We start from the raw sequence: 17,898 nt of genomic DNA on the forward strand, positions 1-17,898 counted from the left end.
CGGAACGAGCCGATCGTGTTACTAATGAATTGATCTGAATCGGGCGAACGGCAATAATAAAACAGCGGATATCTGTATCTGTATAACATACGTAGTAGAAGTCCAATTCTGGCAAATTAACTACGGGTTTGCGCGTAGGGAATTTAGTCCCTTTTCTGTACGGCACATTTAGCTGTTTAGTGTCTCTGTACGTATTTGATTGTCATTAAGGGCGTTCTAGTCGGGTATTGTTTTTAAAAAGAAACTATTTCTGTATACTTCAGTTTTGGCAAGTTCAGCTTTATAGCACTGAGAGTTATTTGTTTGGAATTTTGTCACAATATTACTGGTTTTAAAATCGTCAAATGTTTTCTCTTTGATTAGCCTTTTAGCTGGAATCTTTTGAAGGAACTCGTCAGCATTGATTGCTGGTACCATACCCCTAGCGATCTTGAATAGCATTATATGTCGGGATTTTTTTCCTTCTATCTTGAAGAGGTGGTAAACCAAGTTCATTAAGCATTTCAGTTACACAACCATTGTGTCGAGATTTATAATCATTTTTAATAAACCTAGCTACAATAGCCGCATATTCAAGCGTTGACCAATTAATGCAACATATGCTAATCTTTTACTATCCCTAGGAGCATGCTTCAAGTTTCTTTTTAAGAACCCGAGGGTTGATGTTGCTTTCTTAGAGATGTTTCTTATATGGATGCACCACTGTAAAAAAACAAACAAAGACAAATATCAAACAGGGAGTGCCACACACCAAAATCGCTGCCTCCCCAAAACGAAACCCACAGCATGCAGATGCGCACACCACAAACGTACACACACATACACACGCACACACACAAAGCCAACACACGAGGACAAAACGAACAAACAAAGGAACACACACACATACACGCGCACACACACACAAAGCCTACACAAGAGGACAAAACAAACAAACAAAGGAACACAGTGGGGTACCACCTTGGAACGGTCAGTGGCAAAAACACCACTGGGGAGCTTAAACCGGTTTATGGTGCGCACCCAACCAGTCATTTGAGTTAGTAATTCCTAAATACGGGTTTGTTTCGACCTCTTTCAGAATTGTATTGTCAAATTGATAGAAAAATGAAGAGCGTGACTTTACACTTAATATATAGCTCTTTTTAGCATTAAAACGCATTCCCCAATCTATTGCCCAGTTCTCTAGATTGGATAGATCGTTCTGTAGGGTTTGGTGATCACTGGTTTCTTATCGGTTTATACAGTAAGCAATTGTCTGCAAATAAACGTACTTGTGATGTTACTACATCTGGTAGGTCATTTATATGACATTAGAACATGAAAGGCCCAAGCACAGTGCCTTCAGGAACACCTGATAAGACATCTACCTCTTTGGAATTTTCTCCTTCTACAAGTACCTTCATTTTTCTTTCCTTCAAGAATGATCCTAACCATTTATGAATGTGTCCATATAATTCAATTTTATGTAAAAGTTTGTTATGTGGGACTGTGTCGAACGCCTTTGAGAAGTCTAATATGGCTATGTCCATTTGTATGTTACGATCGAAGCTTTTCATTAGGTCCTGCATGGTGACTTAAAGTTGTGTTTCTGTGAAATACCCAGAACGTTCAATGATGCACAGAGTGCAATTCCATGAATAGCGACGTATGGTCCCTTATAGAATAATGGCTATGACCTTTAGAAACGAGAAAACAATTGGCAGAACTAAAGGAACTGAAATTTAGAGAGGAGATCTGTGGTTTTGGAACCTGCATATCACAGAAACTGCCAAAAGACAAAATTAAAAAGCAGGCACCATATCCAATGGGTGATTTAACATTACCCAAAAAGGCGGGTGTTTTGGAACCACACAAGCCGTTCGAAATGTTTATGCTGAAAAATTAAACAGTACACTAACACAACATAAACCTCGTGCTGAACGATCTGATGGGATCTGATGGGATGGAAATATAACAGCTCTGATTGAAAGTACGGGGAGAGCTTTAACGGCCGTCACAAGGTACAAACAACGCTGCTGTGATAATAAATGAAAATAACAACATAAAGTGTATTTAGAAATTAGATGGGATCAACGGCTTCACATCTAAGGTACTAGATACTTGCTATATCTAAGGAAAGTCGTATTTAAGTTTCATAAACATGGCATGATGTTCATCCGAACTTATACCCTCCGTCTACAAATTAGATGGGATCAACGTTTTCACATCTAAGGAACTAGATACTTTCTATATTCAAGGATTTTATAAACATGGCACGATGTTCATCCGAGCGAGTACCCTCGGTCTACATTCCATCTTCGTTTGGACGTATGTCAACTGATAAACAAATATAACGATAAAAAAGCAATGGTAGATAGCTACGTCTTCCCTTGGTTCATGTGTTTTTTATGCACAAACATGTGTTCAGGACGAAAAATTTGATTTTCTGACCTCCCTGTCAAAGCGGCGATGTTGAATTTCATTATTTACCACAAGAAGGTCCTGTGCGCGAACAGAGAGGGATCTGTTTTCTCATTTACCACAGAGAGGGACCCGATATGCATACACACCGTGCTTGTAAATGTGTTGCATGTAAATAATCTCTGAGGCTTTCTGTTGGTGGGTCCGGCAGACCAGCTCTTCCGAATTTGCTTTCTGAGTTGCTTTGATTTGCCTGTTTGATGTTTTGCATTGCTTTTCCTTTCGTTTTTTTTTTTTTTTTGCTTATTATTATGCCTTGAGATTGCCTTGTTTATAGTAGTTTATTAATATGCTCTGCTTATCTTGTGGGCTGATGTGCTTAGCATGTGCTATCTAGCTTGCTTGTATGCTTTTGTGCTTATTATGTATTACACACTGTCTGTATATGTGACATGCTTTCTTTTATGATGCTTTGTCATTTGCTACTGTGAGGAAGTTGCCGATCAGTTCTTTCCAAATCTGATTTGGGGGATACAGTTTTTATCACCATTTCTTAAGTATACACTTTTGTGTGTGTGTGTGTGTGTGTGTGTGTGTGTGTGTGTGTGTGTGTGTTATTTATTGCAGAACTTATTTTCCTTTCGTATGGCAGCTTTTAGAGCTTATATTTTGTAATGTTGTTTTCTTGCCAACCCAAAATTAAACTTATTTTATTGTATTATGTTATAGTACATTTACCTTGATTTACCTTGATATTTACCTTGATGTTGATAGCCGTCTTCTGAGTTGAAACTCGTGTTGGCCCAATTTAAATCATACATTCACAATAAAAGTTTATGTTACACATGTACGCACACATTAAGGCTGGTGAAATATTTTCATAGTCTACTGAAGGATGAATTTATTATCTTTATTTTTCCATTCTGTGTTTAGTGCACTCTTAAAGGCATTCACGTTTTCTGCTACTACTGTCTGTTGGGACATATTGTTCCAATTATTTACGACTCTGCTGGAAAACCTATGTTGACTCACTAGACTGTTTACGTGCTTTTTAGATAGTTTGTAACAGTGACCTCTTGTAGACGTAGATGTTGAAAACTTTATGTTAGGAATATAGGATTTGTCATATCCGTGCATTATCTTAAAATGTTGTATAATATCAGCTCGTTCACGTCGATAATACAATGTGGGCAGGCCTAATTTCTTAAGTCTTATAAAAGTTATACTGGCCGATGGGTCATGTACTGTTATAGTTCTACAGCTATGAAATATCATCGAATATCGAACCTGAAGGCTAATAATTGCACAGTTAAATGCTATATAATATTTTTTTCATTATAACAATCAATAACCATGATAAATATATCACGTTCAGCGTTACAACCTTGCGGATGCCAATTCATCCATTTTGGTTTTTAAAGAAGCATTTCGATTCATTTGAACATTTCGTTTTTTAATGGAAGCAAAATAAAAGAAATTTATACAAAAAAATGTTTGCACAAGTTCCAGCTAGTTCTAATTCAGGTAATTTTGTTTCTAGTTTATTTTTTCTTTATATGTACTTCAATTCTGTTTCATTTTGTTATGAAAGATAGCGTTATTTATCGAAAACTCATGATTGTTTGTATGTAGTAGTAGTCGGATGACAATGAGTCATGATTTTGAAGTTGAAAATTTTTAAAAAGAAATTGTTAACCATTTAGATTCAAGTTTCTGGTGAATATTTGATAAATTGTATTTGATATTTCATTTTCAACAAAATATATAAATAACCCTGAATATATTTTGAAAGGAGCTCAGTACCCCTAGACAACCCATATTAAAAAGGAAGTGTCTACTGGTACTAATGATAAACCCGAACAGAAAATGAGGTTTTTTACCTGTAACTTTTTTATTTCTGCAAATTTAAATCAATGGTCGGTATCAAAATAAAGTTTAACCTTTGCTGAAAACTTTACATAATTCAAATTTATATTTAGTAAGCAAACTCACACGAAGTGAGGGCCTGAAAGGGGTATGTAAAAAGGGGACTTTATGAACGTTGACTGATGATAAATTCGAACCCTTTGTCATTTACAAAATTTTCTTGGTATTATTATATTGAAACTTTCCCCAAAAAGCTGCAACAGTCATTCCTGATCAAGTAATGAAAAGTTAACAAATGTCAGGCCTTCATGTTTCGACAGTGAGCATGCGCAAAAAAATACCCTCTTCCCCAGTAATTTTGGATAAATATTTTTTATACAAATTTATTTAAGTCATTTATTTATACAGAATATTTACCAATTTTGTTTTTGTTTACACCAGTTGGTGTTGTAAGTGGAAACTATTAGATGGTGTGTTCAATTTTATAAATAACCGATTGCAATCGAATATTTCCAAGGTGTTCGACTTTATCATCTGTCCGGGTTTATCATCAGTACCAGTAGGGGTACAGATCCGTACCTCTAGAATCTGATTCTAGAGGTACGGATCCGTACCTCTAGACAAGCCTGTTAGGGGTGTTCTTTTTTTCTAGAGATTTAGGGTTATAACTTATATATCTTAAATTTTGTTGAAGATTAAATAACAAGTAAGACTTTTAAAATAGGCAGTGGCTACGATTACGGTACCATAATCGTAGCCCCTGGTTCTAGGATTACGGAAGTTCCGTATTCCTAGACAACCCTATGAGGATAGGCTAGGATTACAGAAGTATTTAAGAGGCATCAAATATATGTTAGGACATGCATAAATGACGTTGTAAAATTACTTATTTCACTATTATTTCGTGCTATCGATCCGCTGTTTTGGGTTAGTATAATCTTAATGGTTGTACGCCACGCGGAAATATTATAGAATTATCTATGTTTCATATATACCTGCAATTTTTGTCATCAAATCAACACAAATGGTCTTTAATAACATACAATATGGTTATAAGTAAAAAATCAAAGTATAGAATATTTTGTTAAACCTAACTTTTACCGTATTATTTCTATAATATTTCCGCGGGCCGCCATTAATATAGCGTTTAAGATTATACTAACCCAAAATGGCGGATAGATAACACGGAATAATAAGGCAGGCATCAAAAATCGCTATTTTAATAAAGTGAAATAAGAAGTTTACAACATCATTTATGCATGTCCTAACATATATTTGATGCCTCTTAAATACTTCCATAATCCTAGCCTATCCTCATAGGGTTGTCTAGGAATACGGAACTTCCGTAATCCTAGAACCAGAGGCTAGGATTACGGTACCGTAATTGTATCCACTGCCTTTAAAATACCAGTCTTCACTTAAAACTTGGATCTAATTGGTTTACAGATACCAGCGTTCACCCAATTGTTTACCTTCTCTTTCCAAACCTAAATAACCGAGGAACTCCAAATGAATACACTTTTCCATGCCGATTAGTTTGTTGTCAAATAAACTGTTGAAAACAGCTAAATTAATGAATGAATCTATCCCGTAAATGAATTCAATTTGAAATTTAGCAAATAAAAAAAGAATAAATTAGGCATAATAATATGCACCTATTTATTTTGTTGTTTGACAAGGTATAATGATAAATCGGCAAGGAACTGATTGTTTAATAATTAATCAAGCAAAAGAAATTGTTTGTGAAAACGTCCCTTGTATCTCGTAACGGCTTCCAAATGTGTGAAAAACATAAATACACTAAGGGTTAATTATCAATTAAAAATAGTTTTTTTCCAACATATTTAACATTATTTTGTTTAATCTTTATATCTTTTTTTTCTGCCACTTCGAATCCTTGTGATTTATTTGGTGTTCCTCGGTTATTTACGTTTCGAAAGAAAATGCAACAAATCGGATGATTTTTGTTATTCTGTAAACCATTTAGATCCAAGTTTAAGGTGAATTCTGTTGAAGTGTTATTTGTTATTTCATTTTCAACAAAATTTGAAATGTAAATGACCCTTAATTTCTAGAAAAACGGAGGTCCGTACCCCTAGAAAACCCCTAACAGGCTTGTCTAGAGGTACGGATCAGTACCCCTGGACACTTCCTATTAAAAAGCTTGTCAGGAGGATCAGATTCTAGAGGTACAGATCCATACCCCTATTTTTTTATGTATGCAGACTAAAGTAGCTAAACACTTTCAGCTACAAAGATGTTGATATATACTGCTATGGAACCAGAGTGATATGCACCCTTACCATGCTTACTGAACCCTAACCAGGAATTTTGATAGAAAGCCTCAAATCACGGGTATACTCTTTTAGAGTGAGGTGATTACTGAAGATGATGAAACTGGTGCACTATAATTTCATCAGTTAAATGCTACAAATTTTAACCTTTCACTTTTAAATATTCATATCCATTTTTCATTTGATCTGACATGATAATTATTATAAACCAGACGACACATTTTGAACACAAGTTCTACTTAGAAATTTCAAAAGATACAGCTGTCTGCATTTTTTCCCCACCTTTACAGTTATTACATGATAAAAATGCTCTTCAGTTTCGTAAATTGTTGCTTACGATTGTTATTTTTTGGGTTTTTAGTGATGGGAAACATCCTAGAATATGTTTTCTTATGAGCGTTTCTAAAGCTGCTGATATTTTTTTATAGTTAATAATTAAAATTCATTAATTCAAAATGAACGAGGTGCTGCAAACTCAAGAGATTCTGTGCAGATGAAATGCAATTCAACGTTGTTTGGTAAACAAATCATGTTTAAGCCATAACTTAATGGATACAACCATCAGAAAGTGAAGATAGTGTCATTTTGTATGATTCTAATGATTATAGTCAGGCGTACACTTTATTCTTCTGTTACAGCTTTATAGCTTAAAAAAAAGTTAATATACTGTAACATTTAGACCTCTGTTCAAGCGGAAAACACAGGGGTCCTATACTGAAACCTAACCAGGAACTGTGCCAGAAATCTTTGTCAGGTTAGATACTTAAAGGCAGCATCTGGTAACACTTGGAATCGTGTTAAATTAATATATTAATAAGAAAATTCATGTTCTGTGCAGACGGGTGTTCATGACATGTAATAAAAAAGTCCCTCCTTCTTACCCTACTTTTTCAGACATGTTAACATAAGGAAATGTTCTTTTATAATAGGTAAAGAAAAATATTTGTCAACATTTGGTCATATTGTGAACTGAACAGCCATAGGATAAATGTACCTTTTCCACAAAGAGTTTAGTAGTTTTTCCTGTTTTGGAGCATATCTTGTTGAAGTGAACATACAGTGATAAAGAGTATGAACAGTACATTGACAGCGAACTTATTTGCTCTAATAAATATGTATATGATTCATTGTTACAAAATATTTTCTTCTTTTTGGCCACCTTTTGCACAAAAAATTTCCTTTGGCAGAGTGATGGACATGTTTACAAAATGTAACATAGCTCTTGTCCTTCCTTCATTTTTTATGCCCCCACACAATATTAGCCTGATTTGCTTCAAACTTTCACAGATGAACAAACTTGAGGTGCAGATGACCATAAAGGAAGGATTTTTTTCTGTGACTATTTTTACCACAGTTATGGCCCTTTGGTAGTTTTTGCTATATGGAATATAGAGAAAAATCTTTAGTGTCCAACTCCTTCAACACTATTAGCCTGATTTGTTTCAAACTTTCACAGATGAACAAGCTTGATATGCAGATAACCAGAAAGGAAGCAATTTTTGTGTGATTTTTTTTACTGCAGTTATGGCTGTTTGATAGTTTTTGCTATATAGAGAAATCCTGGATGGCACAGTATGTGGGGGCATCAGTGCCCTGCAGACACAAAAATTAATCTAGTTTCGGTTTTATTTTGATTGTACCTCTGTATCAGTAGTACATTGTCAATTTGATCTGAGCAAATCGTCAGTACATCAATTCTGTTATTAATGTTGACAGCCCTATTATGTGCAGAATCCAATCTAACATTTACATGTATTTCTTCTTTCTTCCAGGTCCAGCGAATAGACCAGAATTGTATGAGGTGAGTTATATACTGACTTCTGTCAGACATAGGAGATAATGCATACACTGACTGATGACCGTTTACCAGTAGTTTTCTGTTTCTGTGCTAGATAATTGAAAACTGCAGTATATTAAAAGATATGGTACTTGATTCAATGTAGATGTGTAAACATTTTAATGTGTATACTCTTCTGACTTTCAAATTGTATTTTACAGGAAGTGAAGCTATACAAAAATGCGAGAGAAAGAGAAAAGTAAGACATTTTGTACATTTACCCTACCTGTAATTGGGATAATGATTAATCCATCATCTATTATAGCTCACCAGAGGACAATAGTCAGTTGTCCATCTAGCTGTCATCATTTTCTTGAAACAACATCTCCTCTTAAAATATTAGGTGGAAATTGATGAAGTTTGGCCTGGATGTCCCTTAGGTGGTTGCACATAAGGGCAAACAGAGCTAAAAATAGAAAATTCTTAAAATGACATCTTTTCTTAAGCCACTTATCTGTTCTTGAAACAGTTTTCTTAGAAATGTTACTTGGTTCAACATCCAGGCTCTACCAAGTGTTTTCATTTTTTTATTTTTTTTTTTCAAAACAAAAGACTGCCAGTATGTATGGCCCTCTTGTTAAAGTAGAGTAATGATTGTAGTGAATTTGGAATGATTGTGGAAAATAATACTTTTGTATAATTAGAAATTTACATATACATTTTATTTTGAAGATTTCTAAGTTATAAGGAGAAAAAGATATGATTTTACATACATCTTACAATGTAGTTCAGAAATATAGATAACATTACAAGTGTAAAATGCAGTTCACCACATTATATGTGTAGATAAATGCTAAATTTGTTTTCAGTTATGACAACATGGCAGACTTGTATGCAGTCATCAACACCTTGCAGAGTTTGGAGAAAGCCTATGTGAAAGATGCTATACATCCTAAGGAGTAAGTCATTTCTTTCCAGGAAACATTCATTATGTGGCACTTGACCAAGTTTGTTAAAAAATGTCCAGTTTTTTTAAAAAACATGGCCAGCAGAGCCGAAAATAGAAAAATCTTCATATGCCATCTCCTAAACCACAGGTCTGATTTGGAAATGATTTCACAGAAAAATTCCTTTGGTGACCGTAAACTTAGATTGTTAAAACCAATGTTGATTTATCGAACAAAACGCATATCTTCTAGGAGTGGGACTACTTTTCCTTAAAAGGCTTTATGAAAAACAATCTTCTCAGAATTAGCATGCCAGTTTTCAAAGCAATTTGGCAGAAATCTTTTTTGTCATACATGTTAGAGCTGTGAAACTCTAGGGAATGATAATAGCGCATTCATGGCCTTCTAGTTTGAAAATTACAAGAGAATTGTGAGAGATTGGAGTTCTATATAAAATGATTGCACCAGTGTAAAGTGGATATAAATTTTAAGAATCTTGTTAGTGGTTGAAGGTGCAGATGGAAATATCTGCCTCGAGTAATGGTTTAAACAGTAACTCCACACATTCTGCTAGTGATAGATTCTTTTTCTTGCATACCATACTTAGTCTAGTATTCTTCAACTAATAGAAGGAATAGAATAAAACAATGTTTTTCTGCTATCAAATTATAGAAGCATATGAATTTTCGCATTCATTCATAAATTTCAGCACGGGAGTCATCTTACACCCCGGGTTGTAAGATCATTAGATGAGTTTATCCAGCTTAAGTAACAGTACAGGAAAATCCTGTCTGGCATGCAAGGGACAAGATAGTTTTTAAAATTTTATTTATAGGAAATGTTTTTAAAGCTATTATGGGTATATTAGGGAAAAGTATTGCTGTTGTTACCTGACTGGTGCATGGGTTCGTAAATAATAGGCCTGAAAAGCAAAATTAGTTTACCTGTCTGGACATTAATATTCAAGTTACTTTTTTGCAGGTATACAGGAGCATGTTCCAAGTTACTGGTTCAGTTTAAAGCAGCATTTAGACAAGTTGCAAAAGATTTTCCTGATGTTGAAGCATTCATGAAAAAATACAGGGTTTGTAATAAATCTTTGTTATTCTTTTGTTAACTGCTAGCCTACCACCAGGGCCTGTTACATATAAAGTTTTTACTCCATTCTGTCTCAACATCTGCAGTTATTGATGAATCAGCCTCTAAAGATGACATATGTCACCAGCTCTAAAGTTGATTTTGCAAACCAGTCTGAAACCTTCTGATTGGTTAATTTTGAACTCAGTCTTAAAATTGACCAACGGTAAGACTGCATCATGAGACTGGTTGGCAAATTTGGAGTCCGTTTAAGTTCTTTACAAGTAAAGGTTTACATATGAGGCTTTCATGTGAAGTGTCTAACATTTTAAGAAGTGAAGCAAGAATAAAAGTCAAGAGTAATCTTCAAAATGTAAGTTTTGACAATGAAATAATGGTTGATTTTGTTGTCGCAATTTATTTAAAAGTTTTAATGTAATGCATACCAATAATGTTACTTATCTAATAAGCCTTGATATTATTTGATACAGCTTGATTGTCCCCTGGCTTTGGAGAGGATCAGAGAAGATCGACCAATCACAATTAAGGATGACAAAGGCAACACTAGTAAATGTATAGCAGATATTGTCTCGGTATGATGAAAGACTCTTTTGTTTTGCTTAACTGCACTTTTTATAAAGATATGCCTCCAGACCAATATCACAATTTCTAAAATTTTAAAACAGATAGGAGTTGATATTAGATATGGAAAATGATAAACCAGTATTGTTTATGTAGAATTTTATTGAGTATGATTTTATGTAAAGTTTCAATAGTGTGATGTTTTCTACATAGTTTTATGAATAGAAGAATTTTATTGTAGTCGGAAAGTTCCTAAAACATAAGGAAGCTCTTTAATTACTAAGAAAAGCCTTTTCAAATTGACATTGCTCTTGAGGTGTACAGCTTTAATCTTTAACTATTACTTTTAAACATTCATGTGCTTTGCATTTTGCACACCTCACTGAAATATGTTGATGATCAGGGAGCTATTAATCATGAAATATGTTTGAAGTTGGATTTGTATGTAACAGTTAAGAACAGAAAATTAGTACAGCATCACTTTCTGGAAATAAATTTTATATTTAAAAATGAGCCGCGCCATGAGAAAACCAACATAGTGAGTGTGCGACCAGCATGGATCCAGACCAGCCTGCGCATCCGCGCAGTCTGGTCAGGATCCATGCTGTTCGCTAACAGTTTCTTCAATTCCAATAGGCTTTAAAAGCGAACAGCATGGATCCTGACCAGACTGCGCGGATGCGCAGGCTGGTCTGGATCCATGCTGGTCGCAAAGCCACTATGTTGGTTTTCTCATGGCACGGCTCAAATAAGGTTTATATTATCATTTATGATTCTCTCCATTTACATAGTAACAGTGAACAGTTATTGATTTGATGAAATGTTTAGTGTCATTTTGAGCGGTGAGCAGATATTGAATCAGTCAAAGATGCTTTCTGAACCATAACCTGTTACCTGATTTCTTGTGAAGTCCATACTGACTGGAGAGTAAAATATATAATCATGTGAAATTTGAAAGATTATGATATTTATTTATTTATCTTTCTTTTTCAGTTATATATAACAGTCATGGATAAGTTGAGATTAGAAATTCGAGCTATGGATGAGGTTTGTAATATTTTATAATAGTCTTCACTTGTGTATGCATCCATTCAAATTAGCTGAAGTTTAAACAAAATATGTGTGGAGATTATGCATCAGAGCATAGTTTAATGGAGTAGCTGTGTCAGTGAAATGATACGGAGAGAGTAATTTTAGATTTTCCTCAAACACGTGCTTAATATGGTTTTATTTCTGCCTGTCTCAATGCTGTACACAATGTGAACACAGTGCCATGTTAGAAACAGAATTATGTAAAAAAATCGAAGGTCACCGTGCTTGTTCAGGAGTTATGCAAATTTGAAGAAAAATTCAGTTTTAAGGGCAGATAACTCCTAAACAAGTACTGTGACCTATGATTGTTTTTGCATTTTTCTGTTTCTATGATGAAACTTTGTTCATATAAAAAGTTTGAATAAAGTCTATTATTGGGAAATATTTGCCCCTTCTCTCATACAAGATACTGCAGCAAGTGTCTTTAAGGTAGTTCTGCACGTTTGGATCGAAATTTTTTCTACAATGTAGAATTTAATAAAACTCTGATTTTTCAAAACTTCGAAATATACTTAGAAAATTCAGCAAATAAAAAAAATAGGATCGTGTGCTTGATTTTTTGCTAGACTGATTTGAAAAAATTGGATCTCACGCAATTTGTCATAACGGAAGTCCAAGGGAAAATCACAGTTTTCGTAACTTTTTCGTGAATAGAACTTTTTCTACAATGTAGATTTTAATGAAACTTCTTACAGTCGTAAATAAACGTTTGCCCTACATTTTGGTGAAATAAAATGTATAGGTCCGTGTGCTTATTTTTGAGATATTTGACCGTGATTAAAGTGACCCGCACATTTCAAGCTTATTTTAAGACATTATTTTGAATTATCTAATATGTCAGATGTTTTAATGTCATATTTTAACTTTAGAAAAATAGTAACAGTGTCATTGTAATAAATTTACTCACAGGTTGCCATTAATTCATAAACTGATTTTCATTTCCGTACGCCGAATCCAGACTTTATTCTACGTTTTCCGGATAAATGACGTTACGCTATCACTTCCGGTTTATCAAACGTGTAGAACTACCTTAAGGCAAGAATTAGCTTTAAGTGGAAGTGCAGGGTATCATACAAACCTTCTTTATGGTGACTGATGATTTTGTCCAGTCTTTGGACAAGTTAGGAAAAATGTGTAACACTATTTCCATAGTACAACCTTTTTCGATCAAATCCAAGTTTGTTGCTTAGAGGTAGTCACTGAGTAGAGGTTAATGTACTGGTCAGATTAAAAGGATCTGCTTTTACTGGGTGGTACTTAACCCTTACCATGCTAAATTTCTATAATGGACTGGTCCATCTTCCAATATGGGCAGTACCATTTATCATTTGAAGGGGTGTTTACTAAAAATTTACTGACTGAATAGCGAACAGTGCAGACCATGATCAGACTGCACGAATGTGCAGGCTGATCTTGGTCTGCACTGGTCGCAAAGGCAGAATCACTTGCCGCCAGCAGGCTAAGGGTTAATCTTCTGAGGTATTGTAAAGAAAGTTCATACTATTACTAGCATATGAATATATTAACATATAATGGTTGCACACAGGGCCAGCTAATGTATTCTAGTTTTATTAGTTTGAATGTTGGGAAAGTTGTATTGTAATTATCTGTATTTACAGATACAGCCAGATCTGAGGGAGTTGATGGATGCTATGTGTAGATTGAGTATACTGTCTGCAGATTTTGAGGGCAAACAGAAGGTTCAAACATGGTAGGATATACTGAACATCTGTCAAATTTGGACCAAGATTTCGCGAACCCTTTGTCACAGTTGTTTAGCAATTGCATCAGATTATAAGTAATATGTTTAGATTTTAAAATATTTGGTCTTTGAAAAACTATGCAACATAATTGTTAATCATTATTTTAATAATGCTAAATCGAACAAAAATATATTGATAGATTAACAGAAAACCATAATGTTTTAAAATGAGGAGACAATTTTCGGTATAAATGTTCAGATTTGAATAGTTTCTCTACATTTATGACTAAACTGTATCAAAGACAGGGAAGGTAACATATTATTGCTATGTTCTTTACAGGTTAGATCGGTTCAGCAGTATGTCAGCATCGGAAGAGTTAGATGATACACAAGTACGACAGATGCTGTTTGATTTAGAGTCAGCATACAATGCTTTCAACAAAGTTCTTCATGATCACTAACTTCTAATCATATTAAAAAATTTCCATGTGAATATTATTATAAACTTTCACAAGTCATTTTTCCAGGTATGGAAATTATAAAACTTGTGTTGAAAGACTGTGCTGGAATTCAGCTTTGACAATGATCAATTTGAGAAACAACCAATCAGATGCTGGATATCTGAGACTTTTCAAGAAAGACAGTTTTCTTTTTTGGAATTTTTAGCTGGTGAAAAACGATATATTGTGAATCTAAGTAAAAACTGAGTCAAAATGTGATTGACCAAACACGTATAAGTATTTGCCACATGCATCTTATATGCACTTTTATATGTAATGATAAAAACTTTAAGAAAATACATTTTAAGTAGAGCTTGTCTGTGAAATGTGCCATTTATAAAGATGTAGGCAGAATTTATACGACACCAAGGCAGAAGTTGTTATTGTCTCCAAAAGAAATGTTTTGATCTTTATATTATGCTAGTATTTGAGAGAGAAAAAACACCAAGGCAGCTGCTTCAGTTTGCCTCAGTAGTTATGTTACTGTTTTATTTATTTCTTTATAGTGGAAGTTAAACTTCTCATTCGTGAAAATGTTGCTTCTTTAGATATGTGCTTGCAAAAAGTTTTGATGCAGATAAAATAATAAAAATGCTTTTTCTAAATTTAATTTGAGACTTGTCGTAAGTCAGTGTTTTTCCATTAAGTAATGTTAAGTATTGGTTTCTTTAACGGTCCTCACATTTATTGGATTTTTAGAGAGAAATGTTTCACCTAAAATTTGTGATAGAGTCACTTTAAACATTAGAGGCACAAGGAACAGTTTCATGTGTTGAAATAAGCAGACTATTAGCCTATATTTTGATGAAATATAATCTGTTGATTTAACACTTTACCATGTGCAATTCTGGTAATGCACTTTGCTTGGTTTTTATGGTTGATTATATATGTAACTATTCTTGTTAAATTAAGAGCTTAGTAGAAAACAATTGTAAGTTGTTCTGTACAGAAATTTGATCAACTAGAAGTCATGTCTTCATGTTGTTTGTCCAAATAACATAGAATAAAACCTAGATTTGGGGTACAGAAATGTAAAATATGTCACAATTGAATGACAACCTTTGTGTCAATAAAAAAACAGAATATTACTATTTTTCAATATTTTTCATGAAAATCAGTTTATAGCTTGAGGTTCTATTTAGTAACAGGGAAAATATTTTAAGTATAAGCAAATTGACATAAACAGTTTAATTAACAACATGATTAACCTTTAGCCTGCTGGTGGCAAATGATTCTGCCTTTGCGGCCACTGCAGACCAGGATGCACATCTGTGCAGTCTGATCATGGTCTGCACTGTTCGCCATTCAGTCAGTATCATTTTGGTAATCACCCATTTTAACAGTTAATGGTACTGTCCAAATTGAAAGATGGACAAGTTCATTATAGAAATTTAGCAGGGTAAGGATTAAAAAGATGTAAATTTCAAACCATGGGAATGCTAAGTAAAATCTATATTGTTGAACTATACATGAAAATGTCATCAAAATTGTATACTTTCCCATAGATTACTATTACGAAATTTCCTTGAGGTTAAATATTCTCAATCTGTCCAAAAAATCAAGCACACATTCCTATTTTTACTGGCTTCACATATTAAGTAAATCCTGAAATTTTGAAAATTTAGGGTTCAGTCAAATTGTTCATTTTAGGAAATAATTTTATTCAAACATGCAGAACTACTCTAAATGTAATTAATGAAAAGCAGTTTTCTGCTAAGCCCTTGAATGTGTAATAATGTAAATATTTCTTGTGTAAATTATTTTTGTTACTGAATTAGATACAGTAAATGTGTTACACTTAAGTATAAGTTGTCTTATCTTTTGTAAATTACAACCTGTCCTGTAACTACTGTACAAAAAACACAGGTTACAGAGAGCAAATTACAGCCTGTTCTGTTACCTCTGTAGGGAGAGCACAAGTTACTGTCTGTACTGTTACCTCTGTACAGAAAGCACGTTACAGCCTGTTCTGTTACCTCTGTAGGGAGAGCACAAGTTACTGTCTGTCCTGTTACCTCTGTACAGAAAGCACGTTACAGCCTGACCTGTTACCTCAGTAGGGAGAGCACAAGTTACTGTTCGTCCTGTTACATCTGTACAGAGTGTTACAGCCTCTTCGGTTACCTCGGTACAGAGAGCGCATTACAGTCTGTCCTGTAACCTCTGTAGGGAGAGCACATTACAGTCTGTCCCATTATCCCTGTAGGGAGAGCATAAGTTATTGTCTGTCCATTATCACTGTAGGGAGAGCATAAGTTATTGTCTGTCCATTATCCCTGTAGGGAGAGCTTAAGTTATTGTCTGTCCATTATCACTGTAGGGAGAGCATAAGTTATTGTCTGTCCTGTTACCTCTGTACAGAGAGCACATTACAGCCTGTTCTGTTACCTCTGTAGGGAGAGCACAAGTAACAGTCTGTCCTGTTACCCCTGTAGAGAGAACAGAAGTTACTTTCTGTCCTGTTACCTTTGTACAGAGAGCACATTACAGCCTGTCCTGTTACCTCTGTAGGGAGATCACAAGTTACTGTTTGTCCTGTTACATCTCTACAGAGATTATGTTACAGCCTCTTCGGTTACCTCGGTACAGAGAGTGCATTACAGTCTGATCTGTTACCTCTGTAGGGAGGGGACAAGTAACAATATGTCCCGTTATCCCTGTAGGGAGAGCATAAGTTATTGTCTGTCCAGTTACCTCTGTACAGAGAGCACGTTACAGTCTGTCCTGTAACCTCTGTAGGGAGAGCACAAGTAACAGTCTGTCCTGTTACCCCTGTAGAGAGAGCATGTTACAGTCTGTCCTGTTACCTCTGTAGGGAGAGCACAAGTTACAGTCTGTCCTGTTACCTCTGTACAGAGAGCATGTTACAGCATGTCCTGTTATGTCTGTAGTGAGAGCACAAGTTACTGTTTCTCTTGTTACATCTGTACAGAGAGCATGTTACAGCCTATCCAATTACCTCTGTAGGGAGAGCACAAGTTACAGACTGTCCTGTTACCACTGTGTAAATGACAAGTTACAGCCTGTCCAATAACCTCTGTACAGAGAGCACAAGTTATTGCCTGTCTTATTAGCCATGTACGGGGAGCCCCGAGTTACAGCCTGTCCTGTTCTGTTACAGCCCGTCCTATAACCTGTACAGTGAGCACAAGTGATAGGCTGCCCTATTGCCTCTGTAGCAAAAGTTACAGCCTGTCTCATTACCTCTATATGGACAGGACAAGCTATAGCCTGTCCTGTTAACTCCGTATGGCGAGCAACGTTGAATGCCTACAAGTGACATCTTCAGACAGCGGCAACCATTACAGAGGGATACCCAGTTATCAGTGAGGAGGTTGTACCACTTGTAGATGGCTCTTCCACCTATTAAAGAACCTTTTCAGGGGCTATCTGCAACACCAACTCATTACTGCATCCGGTTGCTGTATGTTTAGGTATCATTGGCCATGTAAAATGACCTATTTTGGCAGATTGGCTTATTTTTTATGGAATTGCATACACATTAATTTCTTTTTGCCTTCAAAATCTTGCTTAAGGGCATGCCAGGAAAACATGCTTGCACTCTGCACTCAACAAAGTTTTGATTATGAGCCAGAAAAACCGAGTGTCCATACCACGGTCACTTTTGAGGGGAAAATTATCAGTGTTACAGCATTGACAG

At 35.0% G+C, this 17,898-nt stretch overlaps 1 protein-coding gene across 1 annotated transcript; it reads left to right on the plus strand.

Annotated features, from left to right (window-relative positions):
* The first annotated feature begins 3,832 nt into the window (after window positions 1-3,832).
* LOC123524012 (vacuolar protein sorting-associated protein 28 homolog) lies at window positions 3,833-16,039 on the plus strand. Its single transcript, XM_053539335.1, has 9 exons — window positions 3,833-3,924; window positions 8,333-8,361; window positions 8,559-8,596; window positions 9,207-9,296; window positions 10,266-10,368; window positions 10,853-10,954; window positions 11,937-11,990; window positions 13,655-13,746; window positions 14,078-16,039. The coding sequence occupies exons 1-9, from the start codon at window positions 3,891-3,893 to the stop codon at window positions 14,196-14,198; spliced, it is 663 nt and encodes a 220-aa protein (XP_053395310.1). The 5' UTR covers window positions 3,833-3,890; the 3' UTR covers window positions 14,199-16,039.
* The last annotated feature ends 1,859 nt before the right edge of the window (window positions 16,040-17,898 follow it).

Source organism: Mercenaria mercenaria, chromosome 3 (assembly GCF_021730395.1).
Source record: "Mercenaria mercenaria strain notata chromosome 3, MADL_Memer_1, whole genome shotgun sequence".
In the NCBI taxonomy this organism is placed as follows: Eukaryota; Metazoa; Mollusca; class Bivalvia; order Venerida; family Veneridae; genus Mercenaria; species Mercenaria mercenaria.